Source organism: Macrosteles quadrilineatus, unplaced genomic scaffold (assembly GCF_028750875.1).
Source record: "Macrosteles quadrilineatus isolate MER2022 unplaced genomic scaffold, UCM_ALF_1.0 Scaffold_2__2_contigs__length_208266976, whole genome shotgun sequence".
Classification (NCBI taxonomy): domain Eukaryota; kingdom Metazoa; phylum Arthropoda; class Insecta; order Hemiptera; family Cicadellidae; genus Macrosteles; species Macrosteles quadrilineatus.
This window is the reverse complement of record NW_026542595.1, coordinates 178,983,084-179,005,453: the sequence shown is the minus strand read 5'-3', so window position 1 is coordinate 179,005,453 and position 22,370 is coordinate 178,983,084. Positions and strand designations below refer to the sequence as shown.

The window sequence follows — 22,370 nt, the reverse complement described above, 5'->3', positions numbered from 1 at the left end:
AGCTACTATCGCTCAGCTACTATCGCAAGAGTCGCTTCAGGGACAATGCACCTTTAAAATGTAAAAGTCGAAAGACATTTTCGGGGAAAACGTTTTGTCGCTGGGGAAATCGTCGTATGTGCTTTTCTTCTGTCCTTATCTGGGTCGTTTTATGTCAAATGTATCGTATTCAATTTCATTTAAAGGGTTAAAAATCGTTATGACGCGACGTGGGATAGAAATGTTTTATTTAAAATTATGCTTCTGAATCAGATACTATAAATCTCTTTTTATTTATGTTAAATGAATAACTTTTTAGGATAAGAAAAGCTAAATAGACGCTACAGTGTGTGGTTACTCATCTGTTTAATATAGAGCACCAAAGGTATACAAATGAAAATGTTACCCACTTACACTCCCATGTTAAATTGTCACGGGATTTAGCAATTCATGGTAAACTTAACCTTTTACAGTAATATGGGGTATGTTTTATCTATGATACAGTATAAGTATGGATCGCTGCTAATACATAATCGTTATTGTTGATCGCTACACAAAACAACTGTTATATTCGATCAAAAGGTGTTTTATGGATGTTTATTTCAGGTAAGTGTCAGTTCACATTACAGTATCTACTAACTTTTTAACATCAGTGTTACTGTATTTTAATAACACTATTTATTTTGTTATTTCTTTCAGTTATTGCAGAAGTCAGGTTAGGCTACTGTTCCAGAACTCTGTATTTTAACCCAGGCACTCTCCTGGACCTGGAGAAAAACAAAGGCCGCGATTCATCGGGTAGCGGACAAAGAACAGGTCCTATATTTACGTGCGAGGCGAGGGTGGGATGGGAAGGAAGGGTGCGCGGAGTCGCCGTGTAGTGTGTCGTCGCGCGCAGACAGTGGAGGGGGACATTTCCCTCCCCTCCGCGCCACATTTCCCTCTCCAACTGTTCTCGCCAGCGCGGTTGCGGTCTCAGTCGGTGAAGCGAAGGAGCAGTGCTCAGTTTAGTGAGTTTCGAGGTCGCAATGTCTGCGCTAGTGAAATGTTAATGTTTTCTCCGCGAGTGTTGTGTTAGTGTTTCGTATTTTGTTCAGTGGTTAAACTCTAAATGGTGAAGATGTCTATGGTGCAGATAGGCAAGCGTCAGCACTGCTACTTGTGCGACTTGCCTCGCATGCCGTGGGCCATGCTGCACGATTTCAGCGAAATGGTGTGTCGCGGCTGTGTCAACTACGAGGGTGCGGACAGGATAGAGTTGGTGTTGGAAACTGCTAGACAGATGAAGCGAGCGCACGGCTTCCAGGAGGGTAGGTCGGGAAGTAGCAGTACGTCTTCGGCGTCGGCCAATTCCAACCACCATCACTCGTCGGCAAGCAAGAGTTCCTCGTTTCACAGGTCCGGCAGTACAGGAGGGTCGTCCCACGACGCCGCGCATCAGAACGGAGTGGCGAGTCTGGAAGTGGTGGGTTTACCTCCTGCGGCTCACATCTCTGGAAGGCAAGCACAACAGCCTCCTCCAGGAGCGGGGACTCTTCACGCAGGGTACGCTACTCTCCATCACTCCAGGACCGCCGGACTCTTGGCGGAGTACGCCGCCCCACCGCCTCCTAGAGGGTCGTCCTCCCAGGGTCTACCCAGAGGCATCCAGGGGTCTGAGGAGCACGAGATGGTGACAGGGATGTCCCGCACGGCGGTACGCATGCCGTCAGCAGCACACATGGCTCATCAGCTGCCGCAGCAACACCAGGGTAGACCGAACTCTCTACCTCCACAATCCATCGGTCTGAAGAGAGGACTGTCTACATCAGCAGATGACGACGACCACCACCACCACGGACACGCCAATGGCGAGGGTGGGCCCTCCAAGAGGATGGTCGTGGACGAAGCAGGCCACTCTGCCAGGCCGCCCCTGACCCGAGGTGATTCCCTACCCGCTGTTAGCTTGGCCATACCTTTTGAACGTACTTTTAAAGCCGAGCCCAAACACCCCATCAGAGCTCCGTCCTTTGACACTGCGACTTCGTTCAAACCTAACGGTAAGTAGTTAACTTACGAGGGAGGAGTTGAAATAATCCCCTGTAACATTAACCTACGATAGGTGCTGGTACTGCAAACCTGCAATAACATTCCAAGTTTATAATTTCTAATCTGACCACCAATAATACAATGTAGACGCTAAAACAATAAACAAAACATATCCACTCATTTACATCCATCATCCACGATCGTCGATCACCACAAGGAAAGCAGATAAAATAATAATCATAGTTTCGTGTCGTAATATTAGCCTATAGTAGCCTAAGCTGGGAAGATGTTACTCAAGCTAAGGACCGCCCTTTCAATAAATTAATTTTCTGCCACAATAAGATAATGTAGGTATATACAGGGCGCAGTAAATAAAATGAAACTGTTTTTCAGATCGGTGTATGTGTCGTAATAGGTATAGTGAACATTTCCATTCACTACACGGAAGTGCTTATCACGGATTTTATAATTTATTTAAAAACCAACCCAGTAATTTAGGCATAGAGCTAATGTTTAGATAATGTGATTTTTGGTCTCAAAAAATCGTGTAGCCTAAATCATTTGGGATTCGTAGCATCTGTAGGTCGTTCTAAATCTTTAGCAACTTCTATTTACTCTGCAAGGCCACCATACACATTCTACGGCTAGGCTAGGTTTGTGTATTGTACAGTATTATGTCATGATACAGGGGCCCTGTTTACGTAGCAGGATGTGATCGATAAGCCCCCCTCCCAAACGTAACATGGCCGCCAAGTGACGTCACACCCCCTCCCCTCCACGCAGGCGTCTCGTCTTGGACCAAATCCTCAATCCTGGTCTCCTGTTACACAAACCCGCTCTTGACGTGACGTGGCCGATGTTTGTAAATAAAATCTGAAAAAATGTGAAGGCTATCCTGGAAAAATTCTGTCTGGCTTTTTGATTTATCAAAAAGCCAGACGAAGATTTATCTTATTCGGGGAAGAACTATAATCTAGTCAATTACTAGTCCACAATACAGTACAGGCAACTTACTACGACATTGTTGATTATCATGATTCGTGGTAGCCAAACATTTGATTAGTCTGTATAAGCTAGACCCCTAAGAAGTTTACCAAAGAACCTTTTGTTGCCACGGTCAAATCAAAATTCAAAATACTCCCTTTAGGCTGATTTATTAGACATGTCCATCAATCGGCTGTGTTGTGTAATTGGCTGGTTTATGGATGAATTAAAATTCATCGCATGATTCATTTGTAGAACCTGAATCATTGTGTAATTGGTCAATGAGTGAAAGATGGTAAAACGAAGTAGAACTATCAAGAACTTGAATTGTAAACGAATGTCTTCTTTTTGCTTATTTCCTGTACAACAAATAAAAGTCTTTGTTAGACAAAATGACTTTTCGGCAACAATATCCGGGTTTCCTCTAAACTCCCTCGTTTTATTTAGCTTGTTCACAGTCCAATCTCAAACCTGGGTTATCTCCAAAACTTTGGAAAAGGTATTTGAACACAAATTTTATTCAGTGTTAAATTATTTTTGCTAATTGTTTTTTGTAAGCATGATCGGACAAGTTGCTAATTTATTCTGTCAAAATTTGTTCCGTAATGTGTGTAATGAGTGTGTGAGTTCAAATTTGCATGTTTCCTATTGCCTGCAAACGATTAAGTTATTTTCGTTCCATTATTTTGTAGCCAAGCTTTTATATTTTGTACATTTGTAGTAGGCCTAATGTGTATGTTATCTAATAGTGAGGATACTTGTTGGCATAATTTTGAAGCACGGCACCGGTATTGCATATCAGGATAGGTACTGGAAAGGTTCTTCATGATCATTTATACTCTAAATACCCCATTTCGTATATACAGTACTGCCTGACTATCTGAGAGCATCGGGAATCAGATTTTGGACGATGTTTCCTCCTGGAAGCTAGAACCAGTTTCAGGTGCCGTCAGAGTTCGTTAAGTCCGTTATAACTTTCCCTTGAACCGGTTCCAGTGCCACCCGTGCTGCCGGATGTGACGGGGGATGGGGCGGCTCTGACGTCACAGCCGTCATCGCTTGCCAGCTGCTTCCTCTCATTTTGGGTCTATTTATACACCCATTCATTTCTCCCTCTTCGTCCTAGGCCATGTGCGAGGTCGCTATTGCGGATTCAATTATAGGCCTTTTCATTTGAGAGGGATGCGCTTTTGCTCTGCGATTCGCCGAAATCTATTGTTGTCAAAATTAATTCTGTTTGAAACATCTACCTTATTCCTCCATCTGCCCGATCGCGCTTGAGTGCGAACGTGGCACAAATCCTTTCGGAAGGTTTGTCTTTCAACGTTGCATTTGCCGTTCGCGGTCAGACGATGACGTCGACTGTTTTGTAAAGGCCAACGACCAGAGACCAGACAGCCTTGGTTTGCATTTCTCATAGCGATGTAAATTCGGACGCTCTGCAGTCATCGGATATTTTACTTGAGCGACAATTCGTTCATATTACAGTACATCGTGCCCCACGGCAATTAGGCATAGATATTTAGGCCTAAAGTTTACTCATATACGGTTTCTAGGTTCATCATCCAATAACTTTGCCAATACTGGCTCCTAAGCAATATTTTGTAAACATATAGATATAGCCCAATTCAATTGTGTAGGAAAACTTATTTCAATTCCAAACTACCATTTTCAACTCGCCAACAAATTTTCCAATCACCCGACTCCCCCCAAACAAACAATCGACCAACGAATAAACTTGTTTGCTCGTGGAAAGCCACAACGTCGGCAAAACGCAAAGGTGTGGCGGAGCACAACTTGGCAACACCGCATGACGTCACTTCTGGCACATTGACAATCCCGGCATGGCCTAATATAGGAGGCCAAACTAACCTAACCTACATACAGTTTATTTCTTATCACGTGGGCGAGTTACCGTTCAGCCATCTCAGCTTGTAATGGAACTGACGAGATTGGCAGAACGTATTCCAAGTTGTATTTTCGGTTCATAGTCTACCAAAGAAAAATATAAACTTCTCTTTGCTTATACATTACTGAAAATCCTTAAGAACTTTCCTAGTGTATAGCATTTATCTAAAATTTCTCATAGTAATGATTTTATCGCAATGATTCACCCCTCGCGACCTTGTCGGTGGCGATCAACTTTCTTATCAGCAAACAATGCCATCGTTATCGTGGAAACACAACATCAACAGTGCGAAACGTTCATTTCATATTCCTAGAGCCACGGGACGTTCACCCATCCACAATGACCTGTTTCCTTTCCCACATCACTCGTCCACGGCGGGTTCCCACGACTAATAAACACTGCAGACGTTGAGGTCTTAGCTTTTAACATTCTACTAATTCCCTTGGTATTCGTGAATACTAATTTGAGCCGCCTTGAGATTTTAACGTGTAGAAACGTCCGGTAACCTAATATTTGCCAAGTCAAAGGTTCGTGTTCGGTAACAAATTCTTGGCATATATGAATATCGTAGACGCGTGAAAATGTGGAAAGTTGAACACTTTCATCCCGTGACAAAATAACACGTGAATGTGTTATTACTTTTACAAACCAACATTGGAAATGTGAAAATATTATTCTGACTAACATATATTGTACCTAGCTAGATATTTTGCCGCGGCAGAATTGCTTAGTTTTTGTAGTTTCAGGTACTGTAGTTAGCTGTCTGTATAGGATTTGGGGTAGATAAGGTACAATTCATTTAGGTGATTTTATTATAAAGTGAATTACGTTGTTAGTGTTCCCTAGATAACAAGTTGGGAATGGAATGCCTCAGCACAGCACTAGGTCTAACGGCAGCGAGTGTGACGAGGCGCTACGTGTCTGTGCGCCGCGCCGGTAGTGAATAAGCGTGACGTCACAGGCCGGTGACGCTCGGCCACGTTCGGAAGAGCTCGGCTCATCTCGGGCTCGCCGTGGAATGCAGTGCTGTAATCGCCGACCGTGCAGCCTGACGTCATGCGGTGTTGCCATGTTTGACAACGTTGCCACTTCTCACGCCCGGCCCGCTCCGCTTGGCTTACAAACTGTACGCGGGTGAAATCCTAATTATGTTGCGGTATTTTGTTTTGTTATTTAGTTTATTTTAATTATTTAGACCATTTCCGCCATACGACTACCACTACGTTTGACAAAACCCAGTTGATTTTTTAGGTTATGTCTCGGTTCTAACTTAAAAACCTAAGCATTATCAAACATGATTTTTAGATAATTATTGGACCTTTCCGTTTATTAAATTCTACCGTATAATTTACATATAACAATAGTGTACACAATTCAAGTTTAAAGTTGCGTATTGGTTCTACCCTAACCTAACATTACCTATAGCAATCATAAATACCCTAATGTTAAACAGAATTTGTAGGTACCGTTAGCTAGAAATTTCATAATGAAAAATGACATAGGTGTACTGTACATATTACCGGTAGTGAATGAATAGGTCCTTTAGTGTGTAACAATACACAAGTTAAGTTTTAATTGGTTATGTTTCAGTTCTAACCGAAAACAACCTAACATAACCTGACCTAACCCTAAGCAGGAATTGTAGATACAGTATGGCCTATAATTATACAATTTCAACCGGAATAACTGAAGTTGCTTGTAAGGGATAAGGTCCCATAAAAAAAAAAATAACACAACTGTATAACTGAAAAGTTCCGCTAAGGAATTGTCGAAAATTAGGCCTGTCAACCTCAAAAACTTAGTTTGGAAGTCTATATTAAAAAATGGACAATTCCATCAGAACACTGTCACAGAACATTTAACCTAAAGTTAAACTACATTCATAAATAGGAATAGTTCATGATCCTCAACAATAGTCATTGTAGTTAACTAAGTCTTCTAAGTATGACTCATTGCTAAAGAGATGAGTCGCTGTCAGTTATAGAACACAAGATTACTCACTCATAGTCGTGGGTATGCTCCAGATGGCATAAACAATAAGCACATTCCTCTGAACTGAAATGCTATTTGTTCAGTTCTTGTAATCAAGCCTTAAATTCACATCATTGGCTTCAATCAGCTGTTTATTGAACTCATAACTTTACATTACATTATTTTCTCTCCATTCTACACTCATCCTGGATTCTCTAATCTCTATTCTATCCTCAAAATATACTGTGACATCCTATTATAGTCAGGTCACAAAATTTAGGCTGTTTATATTGAAGGTTTCCTTGTTTCCTCCACCATTATTTTTACCTTGAATATATTATGTCAGCTGATCAGCTGTTGGCGGTAGTTTTAATGTTATTAGAGGTTGCCCCGTAGTCGAAAACCCGCCCAAAAATTTATTCTGCATTGCCTCCAGGATTGATTTAAATGACAAAATAAATAAGTTTACGTACCTTAAGTGTCAACAAGGTCGTTCAACGTAAGTTATGAACCTATTTGTTTTGTCGAACCAAAAATAGTGTTTTGCGCAAACTTCTCAATTTTACCCCACGCTGTAAATGAAACATGTGATTGGAATTTGTTCCATTTGTTTTGGTTTTCTGTTTATATTTCGTTGTTATTTCATCACCAGCATGGCAATCCTGGCCCGCGTTAATTTTTAAAAGACTTAAATTCCTCTTTTTTGAGACCATTTTAATTTTTTAAAGGGATTCTGCAAATCTACAGGCAAATATCCGTCTATCAGTAGATTTTCCCTGCGATGCACACAAGCCGAGAAAAAAAGGTTATTGAAGGGACATGCTTGCCTATCAATAAGTTGTATAGGATGGCGAGGTGGAGGGAATGGTATGGAATCACTTCTTCTCAAACAGCCAAAAAAATGTTAATGGAGTAAATATTATAATACTTGCACTCTAAAGCTATATGCCTCAGAATTATTTTTAAGTAATAACTTAAACAAAATAACTTAGTCATATAGAAGTACGACAGTCCTGTAAATTTCTGATTTGACTTAAAAGATAAGGTTTATGATTTTCTAATTATTATGTGCTTCTCTTTTTTAAGCTTAGGAATTAAGATCATTGTAGGCCTATATCAAATAGGCCCTAAGTCTGTGTATTCGACAAAAATCAGTTATTTGCAGGACCACACTCTGTTGATAGTTCAAATTTTAATTTTAAATGGCATTAGCATTATTTTTCTATCCCTACTCAATGATAAAACATAATGCCAACATCGTCACTGTAGAATCGCTTCTAATGACATTTGTTCCACAGGTTACCCCGGCAGTGGCTCATTGACGTCAGGTGGGGCTGGTAGTCCACTAGGCCCCCGTACTACGTCGCCACCTGAGACAGTAGGGGGCCAACAGCCCCCCGCAACTCCGGGGGCCACACAGTCCCCCATGGCAGCTCTCATGTCTGTAGCAGACACTCTGCCCCCCGGATCCCCTCGCAGTAATGGTGGATCTCCCCCCAGTGCAGGGGGCCCCCGCTCCGCTTCCAGGGGATCCCAGCACTCTCCCAACTCTTCAGGTGAGAATGTCCGTATTATTTTATTTGATTTTTATTTTTATCCAAAGTTTTAACCTTTCCTTTCCCTTTAATCTTTAACGTCTTTAACAAATTAATCTAGGCAATTTTATGTTTGTTTATTTTAGGAATACAAAAATAAAATGTGCAAAATGTAATTCTGTTGATCGCACACACACACACACACACAAGTACCAAAACTTGGTAAACGGTAAACACCTATGCCGTAGACCAGGAATTATCATTGATTTATGTAGGTACTAGAACTGGCAACCTATTCTGGTTTATCATTTTGAACCCACAATATATACATTCCCCTATTTTTAAATTTAAATCTCAAGAAGGGATCTTTTGGCTGTTGGTTAAACCTAAGAATCTTAACCATGCCATCAAATTAAACACTTACAGTACGGTCCACGAGAGTCTGCAGTTGAGGGATTAGCCTATTTACCACGTGACTTCGATGGAGCAAATGAGGACAGTGCAGTGTTGCCAAATCTAATAATAGGCCTACCAGCTGATTAAAAATATTGTTTAGTATATTTTAATTATTGTCGTGCTGCAACGTCGTGCTAGTCCAGTCTCTGTATTGGCTGCCGCCAACTGCAGACACTCGTAGTCCCTAGTATAATCAAATTGGCCCTTGGCCTCCAGGTTACATAATATACCAGGCACAGTTTGGTTAACCATTCCAAAATGGAAAAATGTATTGGGGGCTTTCAGTCTGTCTTTTGTTTTTTAAACTACAAATTTTTTCCAATGTAGGCTATCCACCATAATAAATAACATAAAAAATAAGCAACAAAGTATATTAAACTGTAATTAACTACACTTGTGACACGTAAGCTGACACTTGGCCTAGTGCAGGCAGTATTGGCAGGAGGAGGGTTGAGGTAAGGTAAAGACCGGACTGCAAACATTCCCGCTGCCTCACAGGGTTAACTCCCCGTGTTTAATGTACTTGAGCGCCTTCATGTGGGTCGTGAGGGCAGTTGACAGAACCCGCGTGACGGGACATAATGTTTATGAAACTAGATGCTAGTAGCAATCGGTCAAGTGCCAGATTAGGTGTCACGAGCTGTACTTGTAAACTTACTTGTTGTAATCTATTACAACTGTAATATATAAGATACTCGTCCATCCTGCCATGGGTATTGGTTCACACGTTGTAGGAAGCCGTGTGGCAATGTTGAAACAATAATACTAAAGTAGTAAAGTAGTATTCACTAGAGCCTGGCACATACATTTTTAGTACAGTCAGGGGTGGCAAAATAGGTTAAATGTATTTAAAAATAACTTGTTACTAACCGACATACCTCTCAGGAACAGTATCCAATATCACATTTCTTCATAGTGAGGGTCGGATAATTACGAATAGGAATGTCGGTAAACAAGACTACAATTCTAATTTTTCCAATAATTCTGGTAAACATACCAATTGAAAAAGTAAAGATGGCATACTCTTAACGTTTAAGAAGTGTTTCTTTAGACCGTTTCAAGTAGGCTTACTTGGTATTAACTTTGACTAGATAGTCCCTTCCCATGAGAAAGTTATCACCAGTTTTTGAATCAAAATTAACATAGTTGAGTTGAGCGACTTATAGAGTGCTCTGATGTAAATTACTGATTTCTCTTGAATATGCCAACTTTTCGTCTTAGTCAAATTTTTGGGGTGACAAGATATAGCATGTTCAATGGTATATACTATCTCGGTAGGTAATAAAAACAAAAGCAGAAAAAATCAATTTAAACTGTAGCACACTCTGAGTAGTTCAATAAGCTTTGATTAAATTATAGGCTTCAGCTGGTCCATACAAAAATCTACTTCTGTCTCCAAATGTCAAAATGCTATTACCCTATTGTAGAGGTAATATTTAGACTGTTAAACACCAGACATATCTGTAACGTACAATGTTTGTTTTCAGGATCGTCCAGTGGCCGGAGGTCCTCAGGTAGTCGCCACGTCAGCTCCACCACGGTGACGTCCAGTGAGACGGCCAACGCAGGGTCCAGTGGAGGCACCCCCACCACCGAGCCCCCCGCTACAGGTGACCCTCCAGCAGGGACACAGGCCCCCTCCGCCACACTCAAGTGTACCCTGTGTCAAGAGAGACTGGAAGACACACACTTTGTCCAATGTCCCTCCGTGCCACAACACAAGTTCTGCTTCCCTTGCTCTAGGGATAGTATCAAGCGACAGGGTGCTGGCTCTGAGGTTAGTATTATACATGGTCGTCTATAGGCTATTCCAATCCTCGTTCACTGTGGTGTCATGTTAGCTGGGTTGCTGAGGGGACATAATGCTAGGGTTTAGAAGGTAGCCAGTTTGTTTCTGCGATGGACATTTTGACAGTTAAAACTGGATGTAGCTGTTCCTTGATCATTATGCTTTTGATAGATTTTCTCGGGTAAAGAAACAGATGCTGTTGCTGTTGAGGGAGGCAGTCGTCCTAAGAAAGATAGGAAACATCACGTTAATTGTCATGTCGGTTGTATCAACTGTTCTTGGGATACTCGTGAAAGTGCTAAATAACAATTGACTTTGCAATGAATTTGTTGATAAAGGACGAGAAAAAGGTGAAAACGTTAAAACTAAATGAGCATTTTTAAGGTTCTGAAGTTTAAGTACATTTAATATATCGCTGGGAATTGAGTTTGAAATATCTAGCTTAGACCTGATGTGCTTTCTGTACTACACAGTGGGTGTGAAATGGAGTAGAGTTAAACACATTATTCGCTAACTCTTCTAAACATCTGTCTATCAGTTAATCAAGGACTGGTATGATACTAAAAGCAGATTTAATCATTTTAATTCTAAACTTGAAAAATGAAAGGGTTACTTTGAGTAGCCTTGATAGTGACTAGAACATGCTGATTCTTTAGCCAAGGGACCATGATTAATGACAGCTTGTCGTTTCTTAAACCAACAGCTTACTAAGGTATCCAAATTAAACAGCTTACTATGGTATCCTATGTATTAATAGGCAAACATGTTTCTTGGAAACCTTTTTTCTCATCTCGTGTGCATGGCAGGGAAAATCTACGCGTACTACATATTTGCACAATACATATTTTTGGTCGAGTTTTCAACCACGGGACAACCTTTAGTCCTTATTAAACAGCTGACCTTACACTTTGTATTCATATTCATATTCTTATTCGATTTTACACATGAACAAGAATACTCATGGATGAATTATAAGATCTAAAAACTAATTTGAGGAAAGTTATTCTAATTCAATAAAACATATTTTCTTTAAACGTAAAACTGTGATTTCTCAAAGCACTCAAGACGTATTATGACAATTTTAGAAAATGGTTTCAAGGACAGGATTTGTTAAACATTTTGAGAGAATGATAAATTTCATAATCTCAATTTTGCACAAGTGAAAAATAGTCGTAAGCATAATTTTTGATTAGTAAGCAACTAATACGACAAAATCTTGTTTCCAGGTGTATTGTCCGAGTGGAGAGAAATGTCCCCTGGCAAACTCCAATGTTCCCTGGGCGTTCATGCAAGGCGAGATAGCTACCATATTGGGAGAAGAGTTCAAAGTGAAGAAAGAACGGGAAACTTAGAGGGGCGTGGCTGCCCCGAAGGGGTCCTTTAACCTTGTTGTCGCCCTTTGTTGGGCTTGGAGTCGGCTTCGACTTTCGCCCTCGGCTCAAGTCTCCGACTCGTCTGTAAATACGTGGTATGGTTGTACAGAAATGGAGTGGCTACTGCGGCGGTGTCCATCTTGGTAGCGTGCCACGCTACGTCCATGTACAAATTAATGTTAATTTCATGTGAATACGTACGTTATCATTTAGTATTATCGAATTTTGTTTTTGTTTTGTGATCTCTGTTGATGTTTTGACGAATCAAAACGGCTTTATACTGATTGTGAAACAGCTGTGATCGCAAGACTTGAAATTATGAATAAAGCACGTTTTAAGAATTTATAAGCAATTTATTTTTTAGTTTGTACCCTCTGTATTTCATTTGTCACAATTTTCATCTCGTTGAGCACTGATACTTGAGTTTGAAGTTCATACGGAATGTTATGCCTTGGAAATTTCATTGTTATTCAACCTCTTATTGTTAACAGATTTTAATTCTATTAATTCATTGTAATATCATGCCGGTAGTGTTTTACAATTTTATTATCAAGAGAGTTGGGAATCAAAATAAGTTGTACGGAAGTATATAGATACATAACAATTAGACTTGACCTAGTACAAATTTATGGCTTAGCAAGTTAATATTAAGGAGTTTTAATGAAAGTGTATAGATGTAATTTTACCAGTATTTTACGAAAATTGTTGAAAACTTATTTTTATCTACACTAATCAACATAAAAACATTAAGTACCGTAGTCCGTAACCCTATTAAAATTTCTTTTCTATTAATTTTAGACCAAATATATTTTTAAATTTTATATCTTGAATTCAAATACTGTTGATGTTAAATTTCAATCAGTTAATTGTAAATTCACAATGTATATTATTTGTAAGTTTCCTCTCAGTCAGTTTGATCAGAGATTGTTTTGTTTTAAAATTTTATTGTTGATGACTCCATGACTGTGGCTTTTTAGTTGATTTAGTTATTGATATTAAATTAACAAGATGATCACTCCTAGTCATCTGACCTATGGGAACTCCGCACTCGCTATTTTAGTCATGCCAAACGTTTTGTTAGACACACTTCTAATGTACAAAACTATATGGTGTACGTTTCCAATACAAGGTTACTTTTAGTTGGAAGTCGATGGCTTGTATAAACTGTATAAAAGATCGGTGTTACAGTGATTGTAAGTGTATATACTTATGTTTGTATCGTATCAATCCGAAAGTTAATGTCATATGTTCCTTAGACCTAGAGTAAGATGGTTACCTACCTTAAAACAAAATAATTCTTAATCATATCCAAAGTATTTGCCTATTACTGCTTAAAAAGGTTTCTAAATTCTGCAAACTTATTTCATAGCACTTAAAGATACAAATTTAAAAAAATTAAAATATCAATAAAAGATTTTATACAATTTCATTTAAAAATTAAAAATCCATTACACCCCTAAGCATAGTATTTCTTTGTTGAACCTGGCTGAGAAATATTTTGTTTGAAGGTCGTAGCCGTGTCGATGTGCTAACTGTTGTAGTATGACCAAACACCATCAGATTCTAACAGTCGCTTGTAGAAGCCATAGCTTAGCACTCGACTGAACTTGCTGTGATGTTATTGTAAACCAGAGAACGAATAAGTGAATTTCTGACAAATTTTAGACCGAGTTTGTTTAATTTTTTATCCAGTATTTTCTATGCTACGAAGGGTCGTACATTTTCAAAAGGTGGTCTGGTGTTCGGCAAAACCTAAGCTTTAAACCGTTTTTGCAAGTCGAGTGCCAGAGGTGTCGAAGGTTCGTGTACATAACCGAGCACTGTGTTTTGATACAGTCATGTGCATTTCTGTGTGTAGTCTTAGTATGCTTTATAGTGTTCATGTATTATTCTACATCTGTCAACAACTCATCTGATGACAAACTATTAAAAAGTTATTTTGTGGTGTTATAACAATGTGTGATTATTCACCTGCCCCCATCGAACTTCCTAATCAAATCCTTTGTTATAAGGTGCTGCAAAACCCTTAAATTTATAATCTTTAACTTATACACAGTTGTTTTCATATTATAGATCTTTTACTCATATTATTGTAATGTATCTTTTACTCTATACATGTAAACTACAAAAGTACTCAATCTTTTTTTATATATGAAAAAAAATACTGTATGATATTGCCTCTCTGTTGCAAAATTACGTAAATATATATATATATTATATATATGGGGGAAAATCTGTCACAAACTTGCATGTTTAGTATGGAAGTCAGGGCCGCTTGGGCCCAGGCCCAGGGACGCAAGAGGTTTTAGGCTTGTTGGAGGTGCAAGGAGGGGGAAATTTCCCCCACAATTTATGTGGAGAGGATGGGGGCACAGTGCATCTCATGCAAACCAAAGGCCTGATGGAAGTAGGGTAAAGGAAGTCATAAAAACATTTTGGAAACTTGAATCTACTTGGCACAGCAAAGAATTACAGCCCTGAAAGTATCGAGCTGAACAAATTTACAGATATGATTTGAATTGAAGAGTTCTTTATTGCACTTAAAAAGGCTTAGCTTATCATAATTTGTACCTACCTCCAAATTATGAAAGTAATGCTGTAGATGGAAAACCTTATAGAGATTTCTATCAATTTATCATGTACTGTTGTCTTCTAGTTTCTTACTAAGTTTGATTTTAATAATAATAGTCATTTTGTAATCAGAAACTGAAGAGTTATTCTATAAACTTAAGTATTCATTTAGACACTTAATTCACCTGAAATCCCCTTTTGTTTGGCGTAAATACAAAGGGCACACTAACTGTCTCCAATTTAAAAAGGTGATTTTTTTCTAAAGGCATATGTCCTGCAACACATGCTTGGGTTTAAACCGAGAACTTCCTTAACTGTACTACTGTACACATAATAATATATTACATAGAACTCGAGATCAACTAGGACTTTGATATAGTTATCTCTGGTAACTTAAAATCATTTAGGACAGCCTCTGTATAACATCTCTAAACTGGTTTTCCATCCCAAAACCGTTACATAAATCCCCGCTTAGTCACAAAACAAGCCGCATATTTGGCGGGTGTTCAACAGTTCTGGACTGGTCCATTTCCACAATTCCACGTCAGCTGCTGCGTCGTGTCCAGGAATAGTGTGAGGTCCCGGGATCTATTCCTGGCCTCCCTTCTGCCATTGACCCGACTAGTTCAATGCCATTACGAAATACTGGACGAATTATATATCCCAAAAAACAATGGTCCGAATTAGGAGTGAAAGGGGGTTCGGTTTGTCAACTTCTGGTTTTGGTCCTTCGAGCCGGACAAAACATTTTCAGTCATGTGGCCACCGGTGAACTCTCGTCGGTCGCTGAAGAGTTCTAGAGATGGGTTCGGCTTTAAGTTCTGGATTTGCGCCAAGATTGCGTTCAAAGGTGAGTGGCGGAGGTACTTTCGGATTGTTTTAAAATTAGCTTTCAAGTAAGGGTAAACATAGTAGCCCAGTCAAGCAAGAAATATTTACTGTTAATGTAGTGATGTCATTGTGGGGACCGAGATTAATAATACATAAAAATTTCTTCATTTTCGAAGAACTAAATAGATGTTTTGTATATTCTGATAAGTAACGAATTAACGTACTGATGAATGTTAAACTCTCCTTAAAAAAGTGTTTATATATATATATATCAAGTAAAATGATGCGAGTTCTAGGGGGTGGTTATTCATATAAAAAATTCTCAGAGATGATCTGTTAGAGAATAACAAAAATAATCTCCAATAGTTGTGTCTTGTACGAGAATTTCTACCTCGACATACAACTGACATTTGGTTTGACATGATCTCAGAATATGACTGGAGGTTTATGTGCATATAAAAGTAACTATTTCAAGCACTCAATGTATACTATGACTCACATTAACAGGCTTTTCTTTCGTGTTTGCTGAGTTATACACTTCCCATGTGATATGAAAGTTTGAAGCCAAGAAAATAGATGAAGTTCAGGACGGCTTCAAATTTTTACATTACATGAAAAGTCTGTGTATAGTCAATATGGTTATAGATTGTCTTATAGAGTCTCATAATATTCAAACTGATTTGTTTATGATAATGCCTATGATTTTATAAATGCGAATTGGATTATTTATCACAATTTATTGTAAAACAAGGTGTCTTATTTGAGTTAGCTCTTCTGAATAATGCTTAACAACCCGATTTAGTCACGACCATTCCCTAGAGTCAGCGTTTTGGCGTGTTTTATTGTGGATAGTTGTGTTATATTGTGGATAGTTGTGTTATATTGTGGATAGTTGTGTTATATTGTGGATAGTTGTGTTATATTGGGTAGCTGTGTTATATTATGTAGCTGTGTCGTATTCGTATTCCAGCATCCGCGGCATGCAGGGCGGCGTATACGTCAGTTGGTGTTATTTTCCGCCCCTGACCGTGCCAAAATACACGACCAGTGTTTCCATCCGCAAGAAAAAAATATCCCTGGGTCAACGTCAAAAAATCCCTAGTTATCCCTAGTCCGTGTTTTAATAATCCCTCCAATTATCCCTCTTCATCAAATCTAGATAACTTATTATTTTTGCAGCAATACCAATGGATATCATGTATAGCCAGCTAAAATATGGTAACTGGTGGTATTATTCTTCAATATCCCATATTATTTATAAAGTAATACTATATAAAAAAACATTTTTGCACCATTAAATCCACGGCCATCTTTAACTCCAGACAGGCCGCGGCCTGATAGAATTGGCAACGTTGCTAGTACCGTAGTATTGTTTAGCTCCAGACGTCCCATAAGTTAACATGGAAATAAAACATAATGTAGAATCGAAAACCAAAACAATATAAATTGAAAATCTATTTCTATACATTCAATGTGGAGTCAATATTTTCATAGCCCAGTAACCAAGCTTTCGTATTTATTATAAAAAATACATAAATATCATTAGCTTAGCGTTCTCCAAACAAACACCTTTTACAACACTATACTTGCAACGTTTCCACTTCGAAGGCCGCGGCCTCCGGCCTGGAATTAAAGGTAGCCGTGATTAAAAAATGCCTATGTGGTACAAAACAAGATAAATTAACTAAAAAAATGAAACAATTAGTTATTTTTGACATTTTATAAACTAATAATTTTTATTTATAAGTAATTACAATTGTTTCAAAAATGTTACTCAAGTGTCCAAATTTCAAACTTAGTCTTTTTCAAACATGGCCACCATGCCTTGGTGAAAAGGTTACACCAAGTTACTTTAACCAAAAAAATCATAGAAATCACCGGCAAACAAAATCAAAACGAAAACAAACATTAGACATTTTTGACACAGAGCACAGGGCTACTAAGAAACAAATACAGTAATCTAGATCCGCCATTACATTCCACCGACCGACTTGTCCTTCGCTTGTTTCGTGCAGTGTTGGCTCTTCCCCTTGTCTGTTCCGACTTTGAAACACTACGTCACTACCACTACCTACAACCATAGATAAAACGGTTAGTCTATGCTACAACCATAGATAAAACATACTCCTTGAGGAGTATCTTCTACAATCAATTTGTTACCAAAATCTGGGGAAAAAGTAGTATAATCAATGCGTTACGGTGTCAATACCTTGCAAAATTAGCCAAAATAGGTCCTTGACGTTGTTGAATTACAGCCAAAATGTATTATTTTATCAATATTTCAATTTTATAAAGTCAAAGGCCTGAAATCCCTAGAAAATCTAAAAAAATCCTTCAATTTCTCTGATTATCCCTAGTTATCCCTCAATCCCTTTTCAATCCCTCGAAGGCCCTAAATATCCCTAGAAAGGGATTTTTATCCCTCAAATGGAAACACTGTACACGACACGCCGCCGGGCATGCGCTCGTGCGCTCCGCCAGGGGAACTTGGCGCGCACTTCCTTGGCTGTTGGCTGGCTTTGCCTGCGCTATTTGCCGTCTTGGCCAACATTAAGCAATTAGCACGTACAATTTGAGATGTAGTAGACGATACTACGACCGATTTCCCCCTTTCTGTAAACATCGTGACTTTGTGTTTAAATTTAGAACTCTTAAAACAATTCAATATCATAGCGATTAGTGTAGGCTACGTAATTAAGAGGCATAAAACGAACCATAGTCATGTTTGTGATTAAATAAAGGATAAATATAATCAGTTGGTAAATGTGCAAAGAAAACTGCATTGAAGACATTGTTTATACTGTATGTAGGCCTAAGATATATTATAAACACATTTTGCAGAGAAATGAAAGAGTTGTGACGTAAAGTTTATTTACACTTATATTGTTGGACTCTACGGGGATTTGTAGAGGAATATTTATACATTTATGTTAAACTTTATCCTCGAAAACCCCTCGCTAGTTATGCTAGTACATAATAAATACATTCCCATAATATATTTATTCAAGCTAGGCATAATGCTAGAAAATTGAGCATAAAACGTATCTGTATACATAATGACCTTATTATTTTTTTAGATTGATATGCTCCACCAATAAACTTTTTTATCTTACAAACGAGTCTTCCGAAAACATTCATGTCCAGTTACATTATTATTGATTAATTAATTTATATTATTATTGATTTCATCGACATCGGCGAAGAGATAACGTAATTTTCTGTATGACGAAACGTCGTAGTTACCAAGTTGCCACCCATGTGTCGTCGTATGTTGTAGACCAGCTGTACTGCTGTACACGTGTGTATGTGTGGAGTTATAACTCGGCAGCTGTTATCTGTTATCAGTCAAGGCCATGCGGGCAGCGGCAGCCCCCTGCTGATAACAACAGACAAGGGTACAAACACAACACAACAGAGCACACACCGAGGTACACTACATATGTGAAATAAACAAACAACATTCTTGTACATCGGCTTCATTTTTTAGTCATCTCAACAAAGTTAAGTTCTAGCATAGACAAACAGAAAGTATATACGTATTTACACGGCGCTCCCAGCGGTGGACGCCAGAACCTAAGGTAATCGCAGCATGGCTGTCTATATTTAATTCCTGTTGTCTGTGGTTCTAGGAATGAACAGTATATATGATAGCACATCCTGGTGAGAACCGTATGGACGTTACCTTCTTTTGACTCAGGCTAAAATGATACCATTGACTGTGAACGCACAACTAGTTTTTTTCTATTATAACATGTGAAGTTTTTATGTGTGTTTCGCTTATCATTTCAAGCACAGAGAGAATCAGAGTTTTCATGTTGTGGTTCAAGTGAGCCGATGTCAACTAAATGTTCTTATTTTAAGGCAAAGTTTTTCAGTGTACGCTTTACTGACTCCGTTTGATATAAAAGGACAAGAAACGGTAATAATAAGATATGCTGAACAATGTAGTTCAGATAAAAATGATTGGTGATTATATGGGGTTTTATAAACAACAACAAAACTATAAACAATATTTAATTCTATTTGTCTATGGTACTACTTTTATAGGTGCGGTAATCTGGTTTCTTTTCGACCATGAATGATTTTAAAATTGAATGCCAATCACTCAAACGAAACACCAAGACAGAGATATTTAATTTATTCCTTCACCGACATATCTTATCAGTGACGGCGTTATCAGACCTTATCACCCAAGGTCGCCTGATCGCCCCGCCCTCTCGCCTCTCGCCACACGTTCGCTGGCGTGTAGCGTGTGCGTGTTTTGTGTCGGTACACGCACGTATAGCTCAAAATGACACTTGGCACGCCTTATTGGGCTTTAGAAAGTTCAAGCAGGCACATGTTTTGTTGGTTTGCACTGTATGTAGTTTCCGGACCTTAGTTATCTGCCGTAGCCTATATTATTTTACTTTTACTATAACTTTCTTCATCAATATGTAATTTTGTTTGGTCAAAACATAATTTGTGTTCATTGTTTTACGGTGTAAGATATAATTGAGTTTAGCAAAGGTGTGTTTTTCAGGATTGAAGATTGAAGGTAGGGAATTCTTCTTGTCCAGCAGTCGAAAGAGGATAGAAGTTTCTTGAAACCCGTAAAAGAAAGGAATGAGAATGAAGCACGCATGTTTTCAGCTTAAAATGTTATGTGTTATAGAAGACCGTATATGAGCTTTTAAATCTATATATTAATTTGAAACTGTTTTTCTTTGTCATAGCTAAATTGAGAGAACGGCAGGGCGTAGAAACTCGGTAGAGGTGTCTAAAGAAAGGTCTTGGTCTGTAGATGAGCCATCAATAGAGAAAGCTTTTTGAGAAAAGATAAGATATTTACAAAAGATTTTGATTATATCTAACTGTTGTGTAGATCGTGAGTATTTCCATAATCTTCGTGAGTCGCCTGTAACGATTCGCAATTGCTCGAATTCGAGCACCAGGTACACTAGTAATTAATAAATTTGTATCGATCTCTTAAAAATGATGTCCTTGTTATGACTTGACCAAACAAAAACGTCATGAGAATGAAAATAGGCTATCAATCAATATGCAAAACTTCACATAGGTTTTACAACATGTCTCCGCAATACTTGTACATTGACCACGCTAGAGTATGTAGTCAAGTCGCGTGATGGGCTGTCACGCTTATCACGTGACAGGGATGTATGGATGGATATATCAGCGATATTATCAGAAGGTCAGGGCGGTCACGCCATCTTGCGTGTCAGGGCTACCAACCTACCAACCTGGCGAGCTTAAAAAGTTCGTCAACACGATATGTATTAAGATGATTGTTCGGAATTGAGTTTTTATGTTACAAGCACACAAAATGCATCGTAACGACCTAAATTTGCAAAAAGGAAGTGTTCTATGAATATAAAATAGATTTATATCTTGAAACTGAAATATTACTTCGTTTAGGTACTTATTTATGCTTCAATAAATAAAAACGTATAATTCCTACTTGTTTTGCAAAAAAAAAAAAAGACTCGAAATGCCACAACAAATCTACGAACCCAAAAAAATTCACTAAGTCACCTCGACGAAATCAGTTTTTTTACCGAGTATTTTAGTATTTACTAAAGAAATTACACAAATTTACTGCAGTTTCAAAAACGGGGGAATGCTATAGACACGGTCGTCGATTCTAATGCAGCATTTAAAAAATCGGAATATTTTATACCTCCTTTTTCTTGTTTTAAGTAGGATAAGAAATCAATACTTAGGGAGAGGCTTGGAAATCGAGCATTCGAGAATATCATGTATCCAGGTGAAGAAAGCCTGAAAGCCCACAAAGCTTTCGCCTATCAAATGTCACTAAGTTTATTTGCTTACCACAAAACAAGGTAGCGAAATGAGAGCTCTTAGTGATTTCCGGTCAACTCAGAGATGAAACCCCGCAAACTATACTGTACTATACGACTGTAAAATTTCTCAGATATTCGGCGTGGCTGAGGTATATTAACATGTCTAGAGGTTGATTAGTGATCACATAGAAATTAAACAATTTAAAACAAAAAACCTAATTAAACATAAACACTTACAAATTAAATACGTTAAACGTACATTCTTGTGACTGGTTCATACAGTGTTTACGTGAATTCACGTAATTTACGTCAAAGGTTCAGTCTGTAATTGTACCAGCTGTGATTCGATGACGTCACCTGACTATGGGAATTACGTGTGTGCAAGGTAAAACAATGGTAAAACACTTGATTTGTGTCGTAGACCATTATTATCTCCAACAATGTGAATAAAAATATCAAAAATGTTTAACCCCAGATAATGCGTCAGTAACAATATCATGTTGTCCCACATTTTCTGTGGGTTATGACTGTGGAAGTTCAACAACTCTTCGAAAATATACTTAGACACAAGATAGTAAAATGTATGTAAATCTTTCTATGTTGTATATTTCTTATTGAGGTGTAAGGGCTGTAAGTGTATTTATTTTCAATCTAGGAATGTAAGTTTTCAATAGGTTATTGCAAACAACAAAGCAAGCATACTCTTTTTATTCATTCAACACTAAACAAAATTGATGTATGTATTTTTCATAGGTAAAACCTGATGTTTTAAAAAAGGAAAATTTATTTTAAGAGATGATTTTGACAAATATTGTCCTAAAATGTTTATATTTTCCAACCTGAAGACACAAATCAAAATTCATCATTGTCAAGTTCGATTTCCCTTGACAAAAGCGGCCGCAACGCGCAAGTCCAGCCCGGGCGGGTCGAACTAGCGATGACGTCACTGTGTTTGGGTTAGGTTAGGACAATCAATAGACCTCTCTCTCAATGGGATAATAACACACTTCCTTTCCTTCCCGGAAACTGTAAATTGTAACAAACGGATATTTATGGTTCGGACCGGAATGACCCAACTGAAGGCATGTTTTGTGGAACCAACGGCGGGAGTGGGGTGTATAAACTTATTAGGCCTAGTGTAGA

The 22,370-nt window shown here is 38.4% G+C and overlaps 2 protein-coding genes across 3 annotated transcripts in view; both read left to right on the top strand.

Moving 5' to 3' along the window:
* Window positions 1-22,370, top strand: part of LOC128986271 (uncharacterized) — a 165,881-nt gene that overhangs the window by 124,092 nt on the left and 19,419 nt on the right. The window lies entirely within an intron of this gene.
* On the top strand, window positions 938-13,980 carry LOC128986272 (interferon regulatory factor 2-binding protein-like A). Of its 2 annotated transcripts, none has more exons than XM_054406545.1 (4): window positions 938-1,901; window positions 8,170-8,427; window positions 10,350-10,639; window positions 11,878-13,980. In XM_054406545.1, the coding sequence occupies exons 1-4, from the start codon at window positions 1,091-1,093 to the stop codon at window positions 12,001-12,003; spliced, it is 1,485 nt and encodes a 494-aa protein (XP_054262520.1). In that variant the 5' UTR covers window positions 938-1,090; the 3' UTR covers window positions 12,004-13,980. The 2 variants fall into 2 exon arrangements, with proteins under 2 accessions (XP_054262520.1, XP_054262519.1); XM_054406544.1 differs by having other exon boundaries at window positions 938-2,018.

Excerpts from the sequence above, each read along its gene's own strand:
- LOC128986272 (XM_054406544.1), top strand. The coding sequence starts at position 1,091 with ATGGTGAAGATGTCTATGGTGCAGATAGGCAAGCGTCAGCACTGCTAC. Across the intron at positions 8,428-10,349 it reads GCACTCTCCCAACTCTTCAG|GATCGTCCAGTGGCCGGAGG; the intron begins GTGAGAATGTCC and ends GTTTGTTTTCAG. Across the intron at positions 10,640-11,877 it reads GACAGGGTGCTGGCTCTGAG|GTGTATTGTCCGAGTGGAGA; the intron begins GTTAGTATTATA and ends TCTTGTTTCCAG.